At 41.1% G+C, this 26,579-nt stretch overlaps 1 protein-coding gene across 2 annotated transcripts in view; it reads left to right on the top strand.

Moving 5' to 3' along the window:
* The window catches only part of ESYT1 (extended synaptotagmin 1), a 141,122-nt gene that overhangs the window by 88,656 nt on the left and 25,887 nt on the right, over positions 1–26,579 (top strand). The window contains exons 17-24 of one of the 2 annotated variants that reach the window (XM_033937188.1): positions 10,128–10,286; positions 10,610–10,777; positions 12,405–12,487; positions 14,712–14,760; positions 14,862–14,951; positions 23,527–23,622; positions 23,744–23,815; positions 24,007–24,093. In XM_033937188.1, the coding sequence (XP_033793079.1) occupies positions 10,128–10,286; positions 10,610–10,777; positions 12,405–12,487; positions 14,712–14,760; positions 14,862–14,951; positions 23,527–23,622; positions 23,744–23,815; positions 24,007–24,093 (804 nt within the window). Of the gene's footprint in view, positions 1–10,127; positions 10,287–10,606; positions 10,778–12,404; positions 12,488–14,711; positions 14,761–14,861; positions 14,952–23,526; positions 23,623–23,743; positions 23,816–24,006; positions 24,094–26,579 lie in introns of both variants that reach the window. The other variant, XM_033937187.1, reaches the window with a different exon arrangement.

Raw genomic sequence — 26,579 nt, 5'->3', positions numbered from 1 at the left:
TACTCCAGAAAGGCGGACAGCAATGGAAGCAGAGGGAATCCAGAAGATGAGCTTTCCAGTGTTCTGCACAGACTGTCATATGTATGACTACCTCTCCTCGGGGAGGCAGTCATATGTATGCGGTCGGTGTCTTAAGAACATAAGAAGCGCCATCTCCGGAACAGACCCTAGGTCCATCAAGTCTGGCGATCCGCACATGCAGAGGCCCCGCCAGGTGTACTCTGGCATAGTTTTGGTCCCCATATCGCTCTAAGCTTCTCGTAAAGAGAAGTGCATCTAGCCTACCCCTACCCATGTCACTTCATGCCACTCATAAGGAGATGTACATCTAACTTACCCTTAAATCCTAGAATGGTGGATTCCGCAATTATCTCCTCTGGGAGAGCATTCAAGGTATCCACCACTCGTTGCATGAAGCAGAACTTCCTGATATTTGTCTTGAACTTGTCTCCCCTTAGCTTCAGCCCATGTCCTCTTGTCCGTGCCACATTGGACATTGTAAATAACGTTTTTTCCTGCTCTATTTTGTCGATTCCTTTCAGTAATTTGAATGTTTCGATCATATCCCCTCGTAGTCTCCTTTTCTCAAGGGAGAACAACCCCAGTCTCTTAAGTCTTTCCTCGTAATCCAGGTTCTCCATACCTTTCACCAGCTTTGTTGCTCGTCTCTGCACCCTCTCTAGCAGTATGATATCCTTCTTTAGGTATGGAGACCAATGCTGGACACAGTATTCCAAGTGTGGTCTGACCATCGCTCTATAAAGCGGCATTATGACTTTCTCCGATCTACTCGTGATTCCCTTCTTTATCATGCCTAGCATTCTATTCGCGTTCTTCGCTGCCGCCGCACATTACACTGACGGCTTCAGTGTCCTATCGATTAATACTCCCAGGTCCTTTTCCTGTTCAGATTTTCCCAGAGTTGTACCTGACATACTATACTTGTGTTCCTTATTTTTTCTGCCTAAGTGCATCACTTTGCATTTTTCCACATTAAACTTCATCTGCCATTTATCTGCCCAATTCTCCAATCGGCTCAAGTCACTCTGGAGTTCTTCACTGTCCTTCTGCGATTTGATGGCCTGGCATAGCTTTGTGTCATCTGCAAACTTGATGATCTCACTGGATGTTCCATCCTCTAGGTCATGGATGAAGATATTAAATAAGATGGGCCCAAGTACCGAGCCCTGGGGCACACAGCTAGTCACATTTTCCCATTCCGAGAACTTCCCATTTATGCCCAATCTCTGCCTTCTGTTCTCCAGCCATTTGCCTATCCATCTTAGTATATCTCCTTCTATTCCATGGCCCTGCAGTTTCCTGAGGAGTCTTACATGTGGAACTTTGTCGAACGCTTTCTGAAAATCCAAGTATATAATATCCACCGGTTCTCCATTATCAATTTGTCTGTTCACTGTCTCAAAAAATTGAAGTAGGTTCGTCAAGCATGACTTCCCTTTCCTGAATCCATGTTGGCTGGCTTTCATCAGTCGTGTGTGTCTAGGTGCCGGGTTATGCTATCCTTGATCAGCGCCTCAACCATCTTCCCAGGGACCGACGTGAGACTCACAGGTCTATAGTTGCCCGGTACTCCTCTTGATCCTTTTTTGAATATCGGCGTGACGTTCGCTATCTTCCAGTCGTCTGGTATCTGCCCTGTTTTGATTGACAGATTGGCAAGTTTTTGGAATAGTTCTCCGATTTCCACTTTTAGCTCTTTCAAGACTCTCGGATGAATTCCATCCGGTCCAGGGGATTTGTCGCTTTTGAGTTTGTCGATCTGGCGGTATATCTGGTCCAAGACCATGTCTACTGTGGTAAGGCTGTCCTTTGTTACTCCTTTGAACACTTTCACTACTTCTGGAATTGTTGCAGTGTCTTCCTTTGTAAAGACAGACGCAAAGAATGAATTTAGTCTGTCTGCGATTTGTTTGTCTTCCTTGATGTACCCTTTCCTTCCCTGGTCGTCCAGCGGTCCCACTGCCTCATTTGCGGGTTTTCTCCCTTTCACGTACTTGAAGAAGGGCTTGAAGTTTTTGGCCTCCTGCGCTATTTTCTCTTCATAGTCCCTTTTGGCATCCCTCACTGCCCTGTGACACTTCTTCTGATCACCCTTGTGTTTGTTCCAAGTTTCGATTGTTTTCGTGCGTTTCCATGCTTTGAAGGAGTCCTTCTATTCTTTTATGGCTTCCTTCACCTCTTTAGTAAGCCACGTGTCAGGAGCTGAAAAGCTTGAAGAGGGAAGTCAGGCAACTGAAGGACCAGATTCATTAACTGGAAGGACTGTACATCACAGAAGACCCACTCAGGATATTGGAGGACTTCATGAGAGGGAGACACATTGAGGAAGAAGTCAGAGAACTCGAGGAATTAATTGAGGAGGCCTACAGGAGGAGGGTGGAAGAACACAAACATCAGAGGAAAGATGAAGACACGCCAACATGGAAGGGAGAACAAGTGGAAGATGACTCCAAGGAAGATACCCACAGAGGAAATCCGCAGGAAGGGGAGAAATGGTCTAGTCGAAGACTAGAAAAAGAAGCAGCTAAGCACACCGAGGACATAGACCTGTGACTGGAGCGAAAACTGAAGAAGGGGAAGTCTGCGATCCTAGTGGGAGACTCAATCCTCAGGCAAGTAGACAACCACATGGGAGAGAGGATCGACTGGTGACCTGCCTCCCAGGAGCGAGAACAAAGGACATCGAGGACAAAATTGGAAGGATCCTAGAAGGAGCAGAGATGGAAGAGACCGCAGTAATGATCTACATCAGAACAAATGATGTTAGCAGGAGGGACTATAGCAGAAGTGCACTGATAAAACAGTCCAAGATTCTTGGAAGAAAGTTGAAAATGAGGACTCAGAGGATAGCGTTTTCAGAGATCCTACCAGTACCGAGGGCAAATGTGAAGAGACAGACAGAACTACAATCAATAAATGCATGGATGAGGAGATGGTGTGAGCAAGAGGGGTTCCACTTCGTGAGGAACTGGACAAAGTTTTGAGGCAAGAGCAAGCTCTTCAGGAGAGATGAACTACACCTGAGCGCGGCGGGAACTAGACTTCTGGCAAACAACGTCAAGAGAGGAATAGAACAGGCTTTAAACTAAGAAGAAGGGGAAAGCCGACAGTCGACCAAGTGTCGACGATTCGGGAAATGGTATCCTATGAAGATACTATGAGGGAAAAATGCTGGGAAGAAACAACGGGCAAAACACAGGAGCGGATTGAACCAGAGGAGGAGGATAAGAGGATAGTAGCACAGGAGAAGAAAATAAAGATCGAAGTACAGGTAAAGGAAACGAAGACAAAAAATTACCAGGACTTAAATTGCATATATACTAATGCAAGGAGCCTAAGGAGCAAAATGGGGGAACTAAAAGTCATGGCCAAAACTGAGAACCTAGACATCATTGGGGTCTCCGAAACATGGTGGAATGAAGAAAACAAACGGGACATAGCACTGCTGGGGTACAAACTCTATCGCAAGGATAGGTCAGGGCAGAAAGGAGGAGGAATAGCTCTATACATAAAAGAAAGCATACACTCGACCAGAGTGGACACAGCAACGACGACCAACAATTTGGAATCGCTATGGGTTAAAATACCGGGAAGGAAAGGGCCCGAGATAAAGATGGGCCTGTACTATCGTTCACCTGGGCAAAACGAAACTACCGATGAAGAAATGGAAGCTGAGATGAAACGGGAATACAAAAACGGTAACACGATCATTATGGGAGACTTCAACTATCCTGGAATAGACTGGAGTCTTGGAAACTCAAAATGCGCTACAGAGACCGGATTCCTGGAAGCTATACAGGACTGCTTCATGGATCAGCTTGTCAGTGAACCGACGAGAGGAAATGCCACTCTGGATCTAATCCTTAATGAGCTAAGAGGACCTGCAAAGGACGCGGAAGTAGTGGGACCTTTGGGAAACAGCGATCATAACATGATCAAGTTCAAAGCTGAAGTAGGAATACCAAAGGGAAAGAGAACCACAGCGACAACTTTTAACTTCAAGAAAGGAAACTATGAAGCAATGAGGGTAATGGTAAGGAAGAAACTCTGGAACAACACAAAGAAATGGCAGACTGTAGAGCAAGCCTGGTCTTTATTCAAGGACACGGTAAGCGAGGCGCAAAATCGGTATATCCTCAGATTCAGAAAAGGGTGCAAAAAGAGCCGAACAAAAGACCCGGCGTGGATAACTAAAGAAGTGAAGAAAGCGATAGAGGATAAGAAGAATTCATTCAAGAAATGGAAAAAGGGCAAAGCCGAGGAGAACTGGAATGAACACAGGAAGTATCAAAAAGAATGTCACCTCGTGATTAGAAAAGCAAAAAGAGAATATGAAGAGAGGCTAGCCAGGGAAGCACAAAATTTCAAACCGTTCTTCAGATATGTTAAAGAGAAGCAGCCGGCTAGGGAGGAGGTGGGACCGCTGGATGACAGAGATAGGAAGGGAGTGGTGAAGGAGGAGAAAGAAGTGGCGGAAAGACTAAACATGTTCTTTTTGTCAGTATTTACAAAAGAAGACACATCCAACATACTGGAACCTGAACAAATCTTCAAAGGAGACCAAGCAGAGAAATTAACATCCATGGAAGTAAGCCTTGAGGATGTACATAGGCAGATAGAAAAATTAAAATCTGAAAATCGCCGGGCCCAGACAGAATCCACCCTAGAGTATTGAAAGAACTAAAGGAGGAAATAGCGGAACTACTACAGCAGGTTTGTAATCTATCCCTGAAAACAGGCGTGATCCTGGAGGATTGGAAGATAGCCAATGTTATGCCCATCTTTAAAAAGGGATCGAGAGGTGACCCGGGGAACTACAGACCGGTAAGTCTGACCTCGGTTCTGGGGAAAATGACGGAAGCTCTGATAAAAGATAGCATCGAGGAGCATCTAGAGAGGCATAAACTTATGAAAACAAGCCAACATGGCTTCTGCAAGAGAAGATTGTGCCTGACGAACTTATTGCACTTCTTCGAAGGAATTAACAAACGGATGGACAAAGGGGACCCCATAGACATTGTATACTTGGACTTCCAAAAAACCTTTGATAAGGTACCCCATGAACGCCTACTTCAGAAACTAAAGAACCATGGGGTGGAAGGAGACGTACACAGATGGATCAGGAATTGGTTGGCGGGCAGAAAGCAGAGGGTAGGAGTAAAGGGCCACTACTCAGACTGGAGGAAGGTCACGAATGGTGTTCCACAGGGGTCGGTGCTTGGACCGCTGCTATTCAATGTATTTATAAATGATCTAGAAACGGGGACGAAGAGCGAAGTAATAAAATTTGCAGATGACACCAAGCTATTGAATGGGGCTAGAACTAAAGAGGACTGCGAAGATTTACAAAGGGACCTAAACAAACTAGGGGAGTGGGCAATGAGATGGCAGATGAAGTTCAATGTAGAGAAATGCAAAGTCTTACACGTAGGAAACAGAAACACGAGGTACAGCTACATAATGTGAGGGCTGTTATTGAGTGAGAGTTCCCAAGAAAGGGACTTGGGGGTAATAGTGGACATGACAATGAAGCCATCGGCACAATGCGCAGCGGCTGCTAAGAAAGCAAATAGAATGCTAGGAATAATCAAGAAGGGTATTACAAGCAGAACGAAAGAAGTTATCCTGACGTTGTATCGGGCAATGGTGCGCCCACATCTGGAGTACTGCGTCCAATATTGTTCGCCTTACCTAAAGAAGGATATGGCTATACTCAAGAGGGTTCAGAAGAGAGTGACACGTTTGATAAAAGGTATGGAAAACCTTTCATACACTGAAAGATTAGAGAGACTGGGGCTTTTTTCGCTGGAGAAGCGGAGATTTAAAGGGGATATGATAGAGACTTATAAGATCACGAAGGGCATAGAGAAAGTGGAGAGGGACAGATTCTTCAAACTTTCGACAACTACAAGAACGAGAGGGCATTCCGAAAAATTAAAAGGAGACAGATTCAGAACCAATGCTAGGAAGTTCTTCTTCACCCAACGGATGGTGGACACCTGGAACGCGCTTCCAGAGGGAGTGATAGGACAGGGTACGGTATTGGAGTTCAAGTAGGGATTGGACAATTTTCTGAAGGAAAAGAGGATAGAAGGGTATAGATAGAGGGCTAGTATACAGGTCCTGGACCTGATGGGCCGTGAGCGGACGGTATTGGATTTCAAGAAGGGATTGGACAATTTTCTGAAGGAAAAGGGGATAGAAGGGTATAGATAGAGGGCTAGTATACAGGTCCTGGACCTGATGGGCCGCCGCGTGAGCGGACTGCTGGGCATGATGGACCTCAGGTCTGACCCAGCAGAGCCACGGTTTATGTTCTTATGTACTAGGCAGGGGAGTCCTTTATCCCCACTTTTATTTCTCCGCTATTTGGACCCCTTTTTGCACACTATCATGAAGGATGATGAATTACAGGGTCTGCTGGAGGGTACTTCACAATTGCGTGTGTTGGCCTTTGCAGATGACCTCCTGCTAACCCTTGGAGAACCACCAAGGTCTCGCTAGAGCCCTGGAACTCTTAGATGAATATAGCATGTATTCCGTTATGGTGTTACATAAACAGAAGTCTATGGTTTTTGCCATTATCCCCAGATATACCAGGCAACTGGCAGGGTGTTTTTCCATTAACTTGTGCTAAGGAGCATTTGACATATTTGGGTATTTGTATTTCTCCTGACCTCACCAAATTATATTCCCTGAATATTGGACTACTTTTGATAATCACTAAATAAAAATTGCAGAACTGGAGGGTCTATCCCAGGGGTGGGCGATTCCAGTCCTCGAGGGTCGGAATCCAGTCAGGTTTTCAGGATTTCCCCAGTGAATATGCATTGAAAGCAGTGCATGCAAATAGATCTCATGCATATTCATTGGGGAAATCCTGAAAACCTGATTAGATTCCGGCCCTCGAGGACCGTAGTTGCCCACCCCTGGTCTATCCACTCTCATTAATAGGGAAGATTGCATTGTATAATATGGTTTTGGTGCCACAGTGGCTTTATGTATTTCAAATGATACCTGTAAAGCTGTCTGCTAAACATGATAAGGAAATTGGTAAAAGTTTAAGACAATACTTGTGGAATGGGAAGAAAGCAAGGTTATTTTTGCCTGCCAAAGGATAGGGGAGGTTTGGGATTGCAAAGTCTCAAGATGTTGTCTCAGGCCAGCCAAATGAGGCATCTTAATGATTGGTTTAGGACAGGGGTGTCCAATGTCGGTCCTCGAGGGCCGCAATCCAGTCGGGTTTTCAGGATTTCCCCAATGAATATGCATGAGATCCATTTGCATGCACTGCTTTCATTGTATGCTAATAGATCTCATACATATTCATTGGGGAAATCCTGAAAACCCGACTGGATTGCGGCCCTCGAGGACCGACATTGGACACCCCTGGTTTAGGAGCACCAGACACTTTTCAGCTACCAACTAGGAATTGTCTCTTTGTGACCTCTTTCATTTCAGCTGATTGCTCCACACTATATGCATGCCTCCGAAGGTCACTTCAGTGAGGGACCTGCTGCTGTTGCCACTGAGACGGTTGTGGCGGCTCCTGTGTAAGCAACTTCACATTTCCTCTACTGTGACACCATATTTGCCACTGCAGGGCAATAGAGACTTCTTCAGTATGGAAAGACACAAATATTCAATATATTTTTCAAGTTGTGCATTCAAATGGTTCCTTGAAATCGTGGGATGAACTTAAACGGGAGCACCATTGGACAGCTCAAAATTGGTTCTCTTTTACTCAGCTGTCCTACATTCGTTCATTGCCTCAGGAATGACTTACTTACAGGCGAATGGAGTCTCTCTGAGGCCTTATGTTTGTCAGCACAGGTGCAGATCCCCTTGAGGTTCCATCATTGTCATCTTCAGGAGAGTTTAGGTGAACTACAGTGCGATCATTATGCAGACGAATGGTCATTGGATCTGCCCTGTGTGGTAACCAACCAAATGATCAAGGGAGGACTTCATCGAGCAGTTCATCTGATGTCTAGAGCAGGGGTAGGCAATTCCAGTCCTTGAGAACCGGAGCCAGGTCAGGTTTTCAGGATATCCACAATGAATATATATGAGATGGATTTGCATGCACTGCCTCCTTGAGATGCAAATCTATCTCATACATATTTATTTTGGATATCCTGAAAACCTGACCTGGCTCCAGCTCTCGCGGACCGGAATAGCCTACCCCTGGTCTAGAGTGATCTTGATTGAAATGAACTACAGCAGGGGTAGGCAATTCTGGTCCTCAAGAGCCAGAGCCAGGTCAGGTTTTCAGGATATCCACAATAAATATGCATGAGATAGATTTGCATCTCAAGGAGGCAGTGCATGCAAATCCATCTCATACATATTCATTGTTGATATCCTGAAAACCTGACCTGGCTCCGGCTTTCGAGGATCGGAATTGCCTACCCTTGAACTACAGTGTTCCCCTGCAAATTTGCAGGTTGCAAATCCCATACACGCTCATTTGTGGTCTGCTCCAACTGCCTCTTCCTGTAGTACAGTCGGGCTACACCAATCAGGAGCTGCGTGTCAAAGCAGCTCCTGATTGGTATAGCCTGACTTTACTACAAGAAGAGGCGGTCGTAGCAGACCGCAAGTGATTTTCTTCACCCACCGGCACTCCAGCTGCCCTCTCCTTCCTCCCCTGCATTCACGTTTTTTCGAAATTCACAGAGGTTCCTGGAATGGAACCCCCGTGAATTTCAGGGGAGTACTGTATAAGTTTTTGTTATGACTATATAGGTCCCCGTCTTATCTTTATAAGGCTAAAATGTGTACATCAGATCAATGTCTTAAGTGTCAGCATTCTACAGCAGCTCTTGGTCAACAGTTTTGGTCCTGTATACAGGTGCAAGAGTTTTGGAAACAAGTTCATCAGCATATTGTAGCAATGTGGCACCGCAATTTTGCGTTTAGCCTGGTTATGTTGTTTACACTGGAGTCTCTTCCTAGATCCTCCCCGAAAGGTTTTCAGAGCTTCTTGGACCGTGCTGTTTTGCTGGGAAAGAAAGTGATACTGCAATGTTGGATTTCCCCGGATTCTCCCACAGTTGCTCAATGTCGTATGTTGATGCTGCAGCAGGCCTCTATGGAACGATTACTACTGACCTCTATGGACACATTGCCTGGGCGAGCGTTTTGATCTCGCTGGGAGCCTTTTTGGTTAACTTTGACACCCAGGGCACACAGCCATTTGTTAAATGCTTGATTCCTTTTGGTATATGACACACTGGAATGGAGTATACTCTATATTAGATGGTCAGTTTGTGTAACTGGGTGGGTGGGGTTAGGTAGTATGGGGATGACTGAATGAGACTTGTGTATTCTTTTGACTATGCTTTTTTGTATTTCAGTATGTTAGTTTGAGTTTTACCTTGTTATTGCATGAAAAATTTAATAAAATTTATTGGGAAAAAAAAGAAAGAAAGTATGCCAGTCTTCCTCTAGCCATTTAAATCTGGCTGGATCATGAGCACACTGGCCTCTGCTGACTGAAATGAGAGTGGGTTATAGCAGACAGGATTCCCTCAGCACTGGGTCTATGAATTTGAGTTTTGCATACGGGTCTGTTTTGGAGAAACATAAAACAACAACAAAGGTGACCAATGGTGTTCCGTCTCTTTTTATTGTAATTGACTCGATACGATCGTGTTTCGGCCCACAAGGGGCCTGCCTTAGGAGTCTTATAATTAAGTTGTGTTAAACAAAATCACAATGCTCTTTTACTCATCATGGAATGTAAAACCTGCATATACGACTGAACTGCTAGCTTGAAGAACCAACGTGTGCTGTTGTCCGTGCCAAAATGACTTAATTATAAGACTCCTGAGGCAGGCCCCTCGATCGTGTCGAGTCAATCACAATAAAAAGAGACTGAACACCATTGGTCACTTTTATTGTTTTTTGCTGTTCACAGTTGTGAAGGCAGATTCTCCTGTTCGTATTCCTTGGAGACACATAAAACCATGTTCTGCATCACTTACCTATAACCTCTACAACTTATGGCAAACTCTGTATTGACCTCTGCATCTTCTGGACAGGGCTCCTCCATTTTCAGATTCATGGTGAGTTACATGCCCTCTCTCATTTGGCTCTTCCAGATTCTGTATCTAGATGCTCCTGAAGTCTGTTTCACCCCCCAGCCCTGCTCATTCACTGAATCCTCGGGGGATGCTGCTGAGAAGGCATATATTGGCAGCAGTGTAGATGCGGAACCCAAACCCACCAAAGCCAGGCCTGGTGCCCATTTTAGAGACGAGGTATTGTGAGAACTGGATCTTTTGACACTAGACGTTTTCAAGGCTGCTGTATACTGAACAGTACTGTACAGCACAGGAGGCAACAATCAAATTTCACACACACATAGATACACACATGGGCTTCCCTCACAGATGTTGGCCCAACATAGCACATGTGCACTATCACTTAACTTAAAGGAAGGAGACCTTCTCCTAGCAGTACCTATTCAGTTTCACAAGTCTGACATGCATATATCTCACAACCACTGGAAATCCATTCACTATTGTGATTGATGCATTGTTCATTTCCTGGCCTCTGTGACGGAAGTCTTTCTCCTCAGCAGGCAGTGCGGATTCACCTGCTGGAGGCAGAGAACCTGATCGCCAAAGATAACTTCATGATGAGGAAGGGGAAGTCAGACCCGTACACCGTGATCAAAATTGGTGGGAAAACTTTCCGCAGCAGGGTCATCAAAGAGGAACTGAATCCCAAATGGCAAGAGGTGTATGAGGTGAGCTTGACCTCTCTTTGGGGCATTAGTGTCATTGAAATGTCACATTGCAGGTTCTGAAGGAAGGAATAATGTATAGTGATTTACTGTAGGCCACAGGGTGAGGCTGGTGTTAGTAGTGGGATTGGAATCCAGGCCTCTAGATTCGATATACACTGTTTCAGTAAGATCCATATCTTATTTGTATATATATGTTTATTGAATTTTCAATATAATCAAGCATAACTTGTACAGAAAGGAAATCGAGCAAGAAAATTAGTAATTAAACATTATAAAACATCAAGAACATCAAATATAAGCTTAATCTCTACTCAAGTCCTCAAATGGGATCCAAGGTAGATGATGGGCAAATAATAATAAGAAAAATTAAATTAGAAAAATATACTAGTAGCCTGAAATAATACACCCTTTCTTAAACTAAGCACTCATGTTCCATCTTTCTCCAAACATGAAGTTGATAGAAAGGTTGTCAGATGAGATGGCTCAAAGAAGACAAATTTATGTGAACGATAATTAATTACACATTTTCATGGATGTCGCAAATAAAATGTAGCCCCTAGAGCCACAACACTAGGTTTCCTTAACAAAAATTCACGTCTCCTTCGCTGGGTCTCCTTGACCAAATCTGGAAACATCTGTATTTTACAACCTAAAAATTATTTTTGTTTATTTTTAAAGAAAAGTCTCAGCAACCAGTTTTTATCTGGTGCGAGAGCTACTGTTAAAAGTAAAGTTATCCATATCTTATTTAAGGAAACATAAACATAGTAGATGACGGCAGATAAAGACCCAAATGGTCCATCCAGTCTGCCCAACCTGATTCAATCTAAAAATTTGTGGGGGAGGGGTTCTTCTTCTTACTATTTCTTGCTGCACAGGCTGGGAGTGGGTGGGAAGGGAGGGGACGTGAAAGGCTGCATGGGCTGGGAGTTCGGAAGGGAGGGAAAGCGATTCCCGCCCACTGTGGGCTCAGGCCCACCCAAAACAGGTTGTCTGGCTATGCCACTGCTTCATAAGCACCTTTTTATCCTGTCTAACTCAACATAGAAAGTTGGAAAGAATTATACAAAATAAGTGTATGCTCCAAAAAGTAAATAGAAAGAGATGAAACATGCATCAAAAGATGCCCCTATATAAGACTCTGGTGAGACCTCATTTAGAATACTGTGTGCAGTTCTGGAGACCACACCTTCAAAAAATATATATATATATAAAATGGATGGATTCAGTCCAGAGGTGTGTGGTCTCTGTCATAAAAAATGGTGTGTGGTCTCTGTCATAAGACGTATGGGGACAGACTTAACAATCTCAATATATATACTTTGGAGGAAAGGCAGGAGAGGGGAGCAATGATAGAGATGTTTAAATACTGTAAATACTCGAATATTAACTGAGATTTTGGGACCAAAAAATGACCTAAAAATGGGGGGGTCTCAGCTTATACTCAAGTCTTGACTTATAGGTTGTGTAGCTGTGGGATCCATTATAATCTGTGGCTTGTTTGTCACAGACGTCACAAGCAGGGAATTGTTATTGTACAATATATGTGTTCAAGAGGTAAAGGAAGGGGCACAGGGCTAGGCCTCCTCCCACTACCTCCAAGTCAAGGCTATGCTTCCTTTTCCAGGTCATCGTAAATCAAGTTCCAGGTCAAGAGGTGGAGTTTGAGCTCTTTGATAAGGACATTGACAAAGATGATTTCCTGGGCAGGTTGGTTAGTAGGAAGATTTAATGGCAAGCAATTCCAGTTCATTATGCTCATGTTTTCCTTGCCTTCATATCCTTTCCTCAGTTCTGGGATACAAATATAACCCAGCAATCACTGCTTCTCCCTATGCTATGTAAAATCTGCAGATGGCACTGCCCCTTCTCTGTGATACCTGCAGCATTACCCTGTCCTTCCATGTGATATCTGCATCTGGTACTTCCTCTTTCCCAGTTTTTAGGGTTACCGTATTTCTGGACAAAAAAGAAGACATATGACCCTGCCTTCACTCCACCCATAGCCTTGCCCACACTCTGCCCAGTGCCTCCCCCACACTTTTCACCCATTTCCTTGGTCTCCCTTCCCATCCTCTGTATCCTTTTAGTGGTTCCCTCGCCCTCTCTCCAACCCTCCTTTCCCATGGATGCTTCTCTTGCTCGCTCTCTTTTTCTAAACCCCCCTCTCCTGTGAGTGCTTCTTTCTCTCTCTCTCCTTCCAAACTCCTCTCCTGCTGTTTCTTTTCTCTCCCCTTCCATCCAGCATTACCCTACTCCATGCTCTTTTCTCCAGCACTCCCTCCTTTCCATAATGCTTCTCCAGCCCTCCTTCTATGCTGTTTCTCAAGCCCCCTCCCCTTATCTCCTGATTAGCGATGTTGATTCTTCAGCCCTCCCTCCTCTGACCTCTCTCTCTAGCTCCCAACTCCCCGATCTACCTCCACCCTGGCCACTGTAATTAAATCTTCTGAAGCCGGCAGCAGCAACAAGGTGAGTCACCTCTCTGTAGCGACTTCCTGTTTCCACCTAAGTTGGACCTGCAGAAAGGCGGCTTCTGGGGCAGGCCAGAGGCAGCAGGCTCACCTTGCTGCTGTTGCTGCTGCTGGCTGCCTGAAAATTGAATTACAGCAGCCGGGGAGGAGGTAGATGAGGGAGTCGGGAGAGCCAACTAAACCCAGTCAGAATCCCCCCTTTTTAAAAAAAAAAAAAAAAAGTCTGGACACCCAGACAGTCCTCTAAAAAGAGAACATGTCTGGGGTTCCCCATATGTATGGTAACTCTACCAGTGCTGTATGATATCTGGAACTAACATCTCCCCTCCCCCCTTACTAGTGCTGTGTGATATCTGAAGCTGGCACTGCCCCTCGTCTACCCAGGACTGTGATACCCTGCAATCAGCACAACCCTGTCACTCCATGTGATACCTATGGCTGGCACTGGGAGGAGTAGCCTAATGGCTAGTGCAGTGGTCCTGTGCATAGTAACATAGTAGATGACGGCAGATAAAGACCCGAAAGGTCCATTTGGTCTGCCCAACCTGATTCAATCTAAAAATTAGTTGTTGTTGTTTTTTCTTCTTCTTAGCTATTTCTGGGCAAGAATCCAAAGCTCTTCATAGTACTGTTCTTAGGTTCCAACTACTGAAGTCTCTGTCAAAGCTCACCCTCCCAGCCCTCCCATCTACACCCTCCCAGCCATTGAAGCCCTCCCCAGCCCATCCTCCCCCAAACGGCCATATACAAACACAGACCGTGCAAGTCTGCCCAGTACCGGCCTTAGTTCTTCAATATTTCTGATTCTAGATCCTCTGTAGCCATTTTAGTTTTTCTGAAGTTTGTTTTTAGAATCCTTTCATCTGGTTCCTGTTCCCACAGACTGTATGTGGTTTTTGGGGATGTAACTCTCACTCACCATCATGGGGGTGAAAATTTTACAGCATCCCAGGATCCTGTGGAGAGAGCTCTACCTTCTTTCCCAAGCCATGAAACAGGTGCCACAAGATAGGAATGAATGTAATTTGCTTTGAGTCCCCTGACTCTCCACTGAAAAGCTGTGGGCATTAGAGCTACCATATGGCTCCATAAAAAAGGAGAATGGATTGAGACATCTGGGTTTTACTTCCATTGCATTCAATGAAAATAAGATTTATTTATTTATTACATTTTCTATACTATTCTCCAAGGGGAACTCAGAACAGCTTACATTAATTTATTCAGGTACTCAAGCATTTTTCCCTGTCCTAGTGGGCTCACCATCTATAAATGTACCTGGGGTAATGGGGGGATTAAGTGATTTGCCCTGGGTCATAAGGATTAGTGTGGAAATAAAACCTGGATGTCTCAATCCATCCTCTTTTTTTCTGGAGCTATATGGTAACCCTATACAGTGAACTAAATAAAAATAGATTTTTAAAAAACTTTGCTGATGATTGATATGTGTGGTTTTTCCTCAGGTGTAAAATCAGCCTCCCTCGCCTCCTGAACAGCAAATTCATAGATGAAGTAAGAGAGTGGATTGTAACCTTCTATACATTAACATTGTAACTGAGCAGACAGACATTAACCTGAGTTATTCTACTCTCCCCTTCTGTCCTTGGGTACAGTGGCTTCCTCTTCAGGAAGTGAAGTCGGGCCGCCTGCATGTGAAACTGGAGTGCCTGTCTGCCGTCAGCAATGCTGCAGAGCTGGAGCAGGTAACAATAGTCCACCTGTTCTTTCACAGCTGTTTGAAGAGACATGCTGTCCTATCACTGGTGGGTGGGTGGGTGTGTTTGAGGGGGGGCATGGACTTATATCAGTGCCAATTCTTTTCTCTACAAGAAAGTAACGCGCCCTCCTCAGGGTAAGAGCCAGTTTATTTTAGGGAATAATTGTAGATGATTGCATAAGGTTTGATTGGGATTCTCTGTTCTTTCACTGTGGAGTCAGGGTTTGTGCACAAGGGGTTAGATGCAAGGTAGAGAAGATCTCTGAGCCCCTCATAGAAGGGTTTGATGAAATAAGATGTGTGTTAAAACTGCACTGAGATTTCGGTATTTCCCTCACACATGCCTAAAACAAATTTTACTCCTGAATTGATGCCATACACTAATTTCATGCAAATTACTATTTATTTATTCATGCACCTCAGCAGTGACTGGTCCATTCACTGTTACCTTTGTCAACTTGCAACTTTGAATAGATTTCTTTGAAGGGTGTGGTATGGAATACAAATGTTGTTATAAATTTAATTCAATTGAACACTGACTGTAGATTGACTTATTCACTAACAGTAAAGGAACCAATCACTGTTCAGTTCTGAATACTGAATGGGGATTGGTTTCTTTACTGATAATGGACCAGTCATTGCTGAGGTACAGTGAATAAAATGAGTTTTTTTTAGTGTTGGAAATCCAACGTACTACTACTATTTATTATTTCTGTAGCGCTACCAGATGCATGCAGTGCTGTACATTAAACACACAAGAGACGCTCCCTGCTCAAAAGAGCTTACAATCTAATTATGACAGACACATAGGACAAAGGGCGAATCAATAGATGCTGCTCATGAAGGGAAATATAAAGGGATGAAGAGGGAGAGAGGGTAGGGGCTACAGAGGGAATGAGAAACAGGTATAGTGTATCACAAGTTGGAAGGGTTAGGACCTAAACGCAGCTTCAAAAAGTGGGCTTTGAGCCTTGATTTGAATACTGCCAGAGATGGAGCCTGGCGTATGATTCAGGCAGGTTGTTCCAGGCAACTTCAGGTCTGAGGTAGTATAAAGTGCTAGTATTAGTGTAGGTAGCTCAATGCCAACATGGTTCACCTGTGATTCTTCATCCAAAGTAAGGTAGATGGGGGGGCGTGGCTTGGACGCAAACTCAAATGGTCGGGTGAACGACTAGCTCCGTGTAAACAAGCCAAATTATAGAAAACTACAAAATAGCCAAACTTTAATAAGAAAAAAAAAAAGGATTTAACAACTTAATATGGCATCTAACAAACATAGTAAAGGAGAACCGAAGGCTGGAGGATCTGGAATAGGAAGTAACAAAAGATCAAAACCGGAACCCTCTACTCCTCCCTCGACTATACCGCTACCATCAGATGAAAGCCCCGACGTTATGGAGGAATTAAGACAAATAAAAGAAATTGTTCTAGATAGCAATAAAAAATTGCAAAAGGCAATAGACGATGCGGCATTACTCACCAAAAGAGTAGAGGTAACAGAAAACAGAATAAATATTCTGGAGGAAAACTCAGAACAAATAAATATTGAAATGAGACAAAATAAAACATTATGGAAAGAGGTAACAGAAATAAAAAGGGATCTTGAAGACAGCCGAAATCGTGAACGTAGAAATAATTTACGTATTATCGGGATGCCGGAAGGAGTAGAAAGAAATGACCCTATTACCTTCTTACAGCAATTTTTACCTAAAGTGCTCCCCTTGAAATTCAAAACAGCTTTAGAAATTGAAAGAGCACACCGGATTCCAACCCATAGGAAAAATTCACAACTGGGTCCAAGAACTTTAATTTTCAAACTGCTCAGACATCAACAAGCAGTAGAAATCTGCCAACTAGCCAAAGAAAATAAAAATTTAAAATGTCAAGACGCATTAATACATATCGTTCCTGACTTCGCAAAAGAAACTGCAATGAAAAGAAAACAATTCTTGGCCATGAGACCACAATTAAAATCAATGGGGGCTAGATATGGTCTTTTATATCCGGCGATAATGAAAATAACTATTAATAATACAACCCAAAATTTCTCAGACCCCAAAAAACTACAGGATTTCATAGAGCAAAATGAACAACCTATGTCTTCTTAAGAGTAAGTGAACATATCATATTAAATTTTAATTTCTATATAATTTATATATTTTGACTTTGGATGGAAAATGACATACAAAAATTTTACAGTTGAAACTTAAATTTTAAAACTTCTGACACAACGGACGAAAATCCACGAGGATGGAATTACATTTGAATTACATAGAATGTTCTTGTAAAGTAACAAGGAAAGAACACTTCACTCGAGTCAACTTAAAGTCAAAATTCTTATCTAATTTTCATAATAAGATTCTACAATATGTAACAAAACAAACTTACAGGAGATGTCACGAGGCTGGAAGACTTCCGTTTGAAGTTCTGACGCAGATCTCTGCTTTATAACTCATTGACATTAGAGTACACTATCTGCTGATTGGTTGGGATAGTGCAAGGGGCGTTGCTTAGCGAAGAAAGAAACTCCTCCATTCAAAATGAAGAATATAAACTTATAAATAAAAACTTAATGAGATTGGATAAGGCGACTGTGGAGTCTACACTTATGGATTGGTGGACTTTGTGTTGGCTGATGGGAGTGACCCTGCTGTTGTCGAGGTCGAAGGTTGGTGGCGGCTGAAAGGCTGTTTTTAACATTTTAATAGCGGCGACAGCAATGGCAAAGATCGAGGGACGTGGATATCCTGGGTGGCGACGAGCAGGGGCGGAGCGGACAGGCGGGATGCTGTCTCGTGTGGCGTGCAGATTCTCCGGCATGGGGAAAGTTATGTTATTGCCCCCATCGATGTCCGCCTCCGTTTCCCCGGTGTCTAACTTCAACAATCAGTGATTGATGCATTGCTTTCCACTGCCTCTGCCTGTCTCCTACACACTAGACTTTGATGGCGACGATTTGGTCATCACCTGCACAGCCCGAGATCGGAGGGCTTTGCTCCAGAGTCCCGCCGTCCATCAGCCCGGTTTCTCTCCAAGGCCTAATGCCGGTGAACGTATTAACAACAGAACAGAAATCCCCTATCTGCCCCAATTACAGCGGCGCCAACACACTCCGACTTTCAATAACTGCAGTTTTTCCACAATGGAGGAAATTACACTGTCACTGAAGGCCTCATCCGGGGGGACTTCCTTAGAGCAGCAATTCAAGATGGAAACTGTGATAGGGGCAATGCGACGTGGGAAGAAACACATGGAAAGAAGACCATCGCAGAAGAAGAGTCATGGCAACTTATTAACTTATAAAATCTTTAATTTTTTCTGAAGATTTTGATGCAATTCTTATCTTTAAATATGTAAATGTTAATATTGTTATTTTGTTTTATGGGTTCTCTTTGTATTCAATTTAAGAATCTCATAAGGTTCAAACAGATATGTATGAATGCATGTATGTATTTATATGGGTATGTGAAGATATACATATGTATATATTATATATATATATAATAAAATACACAAATACTGTTATAATTTCATTACAAATCCTATATATTACTAATATAGATTCTGGAATTTTATACTTAAAATGAATAGAAGGGACAATTAATTGTAGTAAATATAGTTAATTTGAGTAATAGCTTGGGGAGTTAATTTATACCTAACCATTACATGCGTATCCAAGTTTTCGTATTTAAATGGGGTAGGGAGGGAGGAAAAGGGTTGGTAAAATTTAATATAAAAATGGGTAAGGATAGGGAAAGGGATAATATAAAAAATTTAATAAAATGGGATAAATTAATAAATACTATTATTCAACGTCTATACTTTAAAGAAAGGTACTTTAACATTTTAAATGGAAATTAAGATTTTATCATTGAATGTTAATGGTCTAAATCATATAATAAAAAGGAAAAAAGCTTTACTATTTTTGAAGAGGCAAGATGCTGATATATGCTTCATTCAAGAGACCCACCTCTCAGACATTGAATCAAAAAAGTTAGAAGGGGGCTGGGTCAAACAATGTTTTTTCTCACAAGCAATAGGAAAAAAAGCAGGTGTTGCTATTCTAGTAAATAAAAAATGTAATGCATCATTTAGATTGAGAGCATCGGATACTAATGGAAGATGGGTAAATGTGGAAATGAAAATGGGAAATACTACCATGACGTTAATTAATATATACGCCCCTAATTCGAACCAAAATGAATTTTTTAAGTCTATTCAACAAATGATATTACCACTGGCTACTTCTAATTTAATAGTAGCTGGGGATTTTAATGCTGTTATGGATCCTCTGTTGGATAAAAACCCAAGTAGATATATGAAATCTATGGGTCTAGATAATTTGATACACTCTTGTGATTTGATGGATATTTGGCGAATACTTCATTTTAATGGACGAGAATTTTCTTTCTGTTCTCATGTTCACAATTCTTTTTCTAGAATAGATTATATTTTTACTTCAAAGAATTTGACACATCAGGTATCACAAGCTGCCATTGATCCAATCATTTTATCTGATCATGGTGGGGTCTGGATTAAAATTAAAATTGCAGATCAATATATAAATAGACCATTCTGGAAGTTTGATAATACCTTGCTTGTTGAAACAACCTTTGTTGAAAATCTTCAAATAAAAATGAAAGAATATTTTCAATTAAATGATAATGATGAAGTTTCTAAGGAAATATTATGGGATGCTTTTAAAGCATCAATGAGAGGTCAAATAATTTCATATTCGGCTTATCTTAAACAACAGATCAAAAAAGAATTTATAAATTTAGAAAATGAGATAAAAAATTTAGAAATAAAACTAACAGAAAAATGGGAATATTCTATACAACAAGCATTATTGAAACTTAAATGGAAATATAATGAGATTTCATCTAAATTGATCAGGAAAGATTTATTTTCTCAACAAACATTGTATTATGGAAACTCAAATAAAGCAGGAAGAATATTGGCAAATTACCTTAAAGCAAAAAAAAGGAAAACAAAATTAATTGCAATAAAAGATGAAAATGGTGAAACATTTACAAATATTGATTCTATTTTAAAACAATTTTTAAAATTTTATAGATCCCTTTATTCTTCTAAGACTTATTCAAATAAAAAAAAAGAAGGTTTAGAATTTTTACAAATGTTAGAGGGTCCAAAGATTCCTGAACATATAAAACGAAGTATGGATGAACCAATATCACTAAAAGAATTAGAAACAGCTTTAAAATCCCTTAGAGTTGGATCCGCTCCAGGTGGTGATGGATATACGATAGAATTCTATAAAACATTTCAAAAATTTTTGTTACCCTATTTACTAAATCTTTATCAATACCAATTTAATAAAGGTTCAACAAATGGCACTATAGCAGAATCATTAACTATCGTTTTACCAAAGCCAAATAAAGACCCCACTTTGGTTTCAAACTATAGGCCAATATCTTTAATAAATGTAGATGGTAAAATATTAGCAAAAATATTAGCTTTAAGATTGGCTAAAGCTCTCCCACATATTATAGGTATGCATCAAACAGGATTCGTAGCTCAAAGACATTCATCTCATAATACCAGATTGGCATTCCATATGTTATACCTATCAAAACAAATGAATGAGCCTACTTTTGCTATTTCTCTAGATGCAGAAAAGGCTTTTGATAGAGTAGAATGGACTTTTATGTATCAAGCAATGGAATGGTTTGATATAGGTCCTGGATTCATACAAATGATACAAACATTATATAGCTCCCCTTCTGCTAGATTATATATTAATAATACGTTTTCAGAAAAATTTAATCTACAGAGAGGAGTTAGACAAGGTTGTCCATTGTCTCCTTTATTGTTTGATATAGTTTTAGAACCCTTAATAATAGCAATCCAACAAATGAAGGAGATACAGGGTATACCTCATTCAGATAAAGAATACAAAATATCAGCTTATGCTGATGATTTATTATTATATTTGAGGAATCCAGAATCTACCATTCCACATTTACTTGAGCTAATTGAAAAATTTGGAAAATTTTCTGGATATAAGATAAATTGGAACAAATCAGAAATACTTCCATTAAATGTACATTGTATAAAAGGTTTATTTGATACATTCTCTTTTGTTTGGAAGGAGGAAGCAATTAAATATCTTGGAATTTGGATAACAAAAAATTTGGATGACACAATGAAAATTAATGAAAAATGTTTATTACAAAAAGTGACTGAGATGTGTGATCATTGGAATCCATTGCATTTATCTTGGTGGGGAAGAGTACAAACAGTTAAAATGATGATCTTGCCTGTAGTTTGTTATCAAATGGGTATGATACCAGTTTTCTTCCAAGATTCTTTTTATACAAAGTTAAATAGGATATTGACAAAATTTATTTGGCTCGGGAAAACCCCCAGAATTGCTTTAGTGTCATTGCAAAAATCAATTGCGGAGGGTGGGGTAAATTTTCCCAACTTTTATAGGTATCATCAAGCCTATATATTACGTCAAGGTATGTATTGGATCCTCCCAGAACCCACTGATAATATTCCAGACTGGTTCTGGCTAGAATGGAGACTCATGTTTCCTTTACGTCTTAGTCATGTAATTAGTATCAAAATGCCAGGGCTATACAAAGAACATAAAATACTTATGGATACATGGAAAACTTTAAGGTATATAAGTAATCTAACTCCTATTCCAATTAATAAATCAACAACTCAAACGATTTGGCTAAACCCCAAGATCAAAATAGGCGGTTTCAAAATAATCTGGAAAGACTGGATGATAGCAGGTATTCGTATTTTAGATGATATAATAAAAAATGGAAAGTTGCTGGAGTTTTCACAATTGCAACATAAATTTGATCTTAAAAAAACACAATATTTTAAATGGTTGCAATTGAAGCAATCCATTCAGGTAGGGTTCCCTGAATGGAAAAATCTTACTAATTATCACAGTTTGGAATTCCTGTGTTTCCAGATTAATTCAACAGGTCATGAAGCTGCACAGTGGTATAAATTAATATCCGATTATATAAATAAAACACCAAAAAATGGTCTTAGAGACATTTGGAGCATTGAGATAAAGCACCAAATTAGTGCATCTCAATGGCCACGACTTTGGTCTTGGAGGTTAAAATGTACGGTGTCAGCATCTATGAGACAAACTTGGTTTTTTCTTTTACATAGAGCTTTATGGACCCCTACACGTTTACATAGAATTGATAGCTCTAAATCTAATAGATGCTGGCACTGTCATGTTGAAATTGGGACATTAGACCATCTTTTATTCTTTTGTCCATTCATTTTAACATTCTGGAAATCAATTTGGCCCCAAATTAATAGGATGTTAGAAAATCCAGTAGCCTTGACATATGATACTATATTATTTGGAACAACAATGAGAGCAAGAAGTCAAATATCATCAAACAATAACAAACTTCTTTTTATTTTAACTGGAATAGCAATACAACAAATCACATATAATTGGAAAAAACATGACAGATTAAATTATACATTCTGGTGGAACTCAGTATGCCATATATACAAAATGGAACTCACTATAGCAACACAAAAGGGATATATAAGTAAATTTCAAAAAATATGGAGACCATTAACTGAATATTGTAAAGAATGATTAATTTTCCCATGTTTAGAATTTGATAAGAAGGGAAGGGGGGGGATTGTATTAAAACTTTATTCATGTAATGAGGTTCTGAAGGGAGGGGGGAGGGGATGGGATATTATTATATTAACTAAAAATATATAATTTTAGATTTCTGAAATATTAAAAAGTTAAATCAAATATTAATAGATGAGATTATCAAGTATGTATATATAAATTTTTATTGAGTTTATGTAATTCACTTGATGTAACAATTGAAAATGAATAAAGATTTAAAACAAAGTAAGGTAGATGAATGAGAAGTGCTTCCCCACCCCCAAGATACCAAGTGGCCTCCCTCCCAATCCCTAATAATTTGTGAGCACAGTAGGGACAGAGAAAGAACTTGCATATAATGTGTGGCTCTATATCAAAATGATTCACATGTGATTCTTCATCCAAAGTGAAGTAGGTGAGCAAGAAGTGCTTCCCCAGTCCCAAATTAACAAGTGGCTCCCCTCCCAATCCCTAATAATTTTTAACAAGATGTAGCGAGCCAAGTGGTCTGCCCTCCCATCTTTCCATAGCAGAAACTCACCTCCAGACCCTCACATATGTCCACCAAGCCCAGCAGCAGGAGAAAAAGATTTTGTCTCCTCACAGGGGTGTGAATATTAAATACAGCCACAGACGACACTTAATATTCATTTGTCTCTTAGGTTTAATGAAAGCCATCACCCCAAGGGTAATTGCTACTTTCTTCATTATCATATGATTTAAATGGTTGTGCCAACATTTGTGCCACTTTTGTTTTCTGTACAGACATCCTTCTGCATTGCTTACTAAGCTTTACCCACAAATGTGCCCACAGCCTGCCATTAAACTGCACAGAGCTTACTGTGGTTAGTTCCATTGCTGCCTGCCTGACCAGTGGGATTTGCGACCCCAGCACTGATAGGCCCTCTCCCTCCTTTTCTAGGTTCTGATGATAAATGGCCTCACACAGGCTCGGAACAGTGAGGAATTGTCAGCAGCCATCCTGTCCGTGTACCTGGACCAGGCCTCTGAGCTGCCTGTGAGTGCTCAGACATGTCATACTACTCTCTTTTCTTCCTGTTTATCTTTGTCACTATCCCTTTCTGGCTCACATACCTCAGGCTCATGAATTGTCGTCATTGTTTCTTTTGTTAAACCAGTTGCGGAAGGGTGGCAAGCCTCCTAGTCCCATGGCTGAAGTGTCTGTGAGGAAAGTGTCACAGAAGAGTAAAGTGAGTTACTGTATTTCTGTCCAGTACAGGAGCTCTTGCTGTGTATCTTGGCTCTGGGATGATTTTTATTTATTTATGATTTGCATTTACCTCACATCTTTCCAGTAGTAGTCCAAAGCGAGTTACATTCAGAATAAAGGACAATAGGGAGTTTCATATCATCCAGCTGATAATTTTCTTTTTTTTCTCAGATTTGCCTCAAAACAGATTCTCCAGACTGGGATGACACATTCTCCTTCCTCATCAAGAATCCTCACACTGAAACCATGGAGCTTCAGGTACCTCATACCACTTCCAACTTATTTCACCCCCACCCCTTTAAAGTCATAAGCACCTCCCATACACACACACACATGCTTACATGCACACACATACATATACATACATACATGCACATACATATATAGATAAGAACATAAGAATAGCCATACTGAGTCAGACCAATGGACCATCTAGTTCAATATCCTGTTTCCAACAGTGGCCAATTCAGGTCACAGGTACCTGACAGAAACCTAAATAGTAGCAACTGTCCATGCTACAAATCCCAGGGCAAGCAGAGGTTTCCCTCATGCTGTCACAATCAGTGGCGTAGCCACGGTTGGGCCTGGGTCCACTTTGGGCTCAGGCCCAGCACATCTAAAAGGTAGCTGGAAGGGATCCCCAAGTCCCACAAGTTAAAAAGTCCCTAAAACACTCCTTCTGTGTATCTTTAAAGGGCCAATCATCACCAGCAGTGAGCAGCCTGACTGATACATGCTGCTTGCGCTGGCCCCACAGCCTTCCTTCTGATGCACTCTGCCTCTGTGGAAAAAGGAAGCTGCGTCAGAAGGACTCAACACTTTCATTTACTGATCATCTTAACTCTCTAGTTTAAAAAAAATGCTTTTTTAGCCTACATATGTTGAGGAAAGTAAGTTCCTGTTTCCACCAACAACATTTTGATGTCCTTGTTCAATCAATCATTCTTTTGAGGCTCGACTACTGCAACTCGGTCTATTTAAGTCTGTCCAAGAAAAGTCTTCAAAGACTTCAGCAGATCCAGAATACTGCAGCTAGGCTGATCTTTGCAAAGAGCAAATTTGACCATGTTTCACCGCTCTTACTACAACTCCACTGGCTCCTAGTAATTTCTAGGGTCTACTTTAAATGTGCCTGCCTAACTTTCAAGATCCTTCATGGCATTCTTACCCTTTTAATTCCTCTATCTTGGAATGCTGCGAGATCTGACATCACCAGATCTATGCAAAAGCTCAAATTATCCTTCCCCTCACTAAAAGGCATTACCTACATTTGAAAAATAGGGAAATCTCTTCACTTCAAAACTATAGAGCTCTGGAATAATTTCCCTGCCCAGCTGCGCAACCTGGGCTCTTTCCAACTATTCCATAGACACCTGAAAACTTGGCTATTTTAAAAAAATGTAAATTTCCGTTTCCCCCTACCACCAACTCCCACTGATCTTCCCTTTTAACTTTTATAAACCATGTTGAGCTCTATATTTATAGAGAAGATACAGTATATAAGCTTAAAGTTTAGTTTAGTTCAGAAGGAAAACTGTGGGGCCATCTCAAGCAGGGTGTATCAGTCACGCTGCTCGTTGCCGGCAAAGATTGGCTCTTCGAAAGATAAGCAGAAGGGGGGAGGGACTGGATCAGATCACCTCACCTGGGTGGGAGAGGGAGAGAGGGAATCTTCTGCCCATCCAACTGGGTTCCAGGTCTACCCAAAATTGGGTGTCTGGCTAATGGTAATGGTGTATTATATACTGCCATATCTCCAACTGAATTCAAAACAGTTTACAAAAAGCTTACAAACGTAAATTAAGAAGAAAGAGTAAATAAGGACAAAAAAATTAGAAATTAAAGACAGCATTATAGGGCATCATGTGTTGAGTAAAGCCCATTTCTCAAAGAAGTGGGTTTTCAGCAATTTCCAAAAAGAGCAGTAAGTATAGATCTAATTTCAGCTGGTAGGTCACTCCAGATTTTAGCTCCCAGATAATCAAATGTGCACTCATGATGTCTCTTTATATTTGACATTTTTAAATAAGACCTTGCTCTTATTGAGTCTCATGGAGCATGTGCTGTGAAATAGATGACGGTGCTCCCTTATTGATGACGGACATTGGCCAACCAGTGCCTTGAAAATAATGCAAGTGTATTTGAACCTGGTCCTGTATTGAACCGTTAGCCAATGCAGAGCATGTAATGGAAGAGTTATTCTGTCAAATCTTTTTAGCTCACTAATCAGTCTGGCTGCTGTGTTTTTGCAGGAGATGAATTCGATTCTGAAGTTTTTTTTTTATTTTGTGCAAAATATCACTTTTCCTTCAGGTACATGTCCAAACCTTTTTTTAAGCTCAGCTACGCTAACCACTGTTACTACATCCTCTGACAATGAGTTCCAGAGCATAATTGTTCTTTGAGTGAAAAAATATTTCCTCCTGTTTGTTTTAAAAGTATTTCCGTGTTCTCGTAATTTCATTGAGTGTCCCCTGATCTTTGTACATTTTGAAAGAGTGAAATATTGAATCACTTGTTCTACACCACTTAGGATTTTGTAGACCTCAGTCAAATCCCTCCTCAGCCAACTCTTTTCCAAGCTGAAGAGCCCTAACCTCTTTAGCTTTTTCTCATATGAGAGAAGTTCTGTCCCCTTTATCATTTCTCTGAACCGCTTATAATTCCGTTACATCTTATTTGAGATATGGCGACCAGAACTGAGCACAATACTCAAGATGAGATCGTACCATGGAACAATAGAG

The sequence above is a fragment of the Geotrypetes seraphini genome, chromosome 3 (genome assembly GCF_902459505.1).
Source record: "Geotrypetes seraphini chromosome 3, aGeoSer1.1, whole genome shotgun sequence".
In the NCBI taxonomy this organism is placed as follows: Eukaryota; Metazoa; Chordata; class Amphibia; order Gymnophiona; family Dermophiidae; genus Geotrypetes; species Geotrypetes seraphini.
This window is presented reverse-complemented; position numbering and strand designations above follow the sequence as displayed.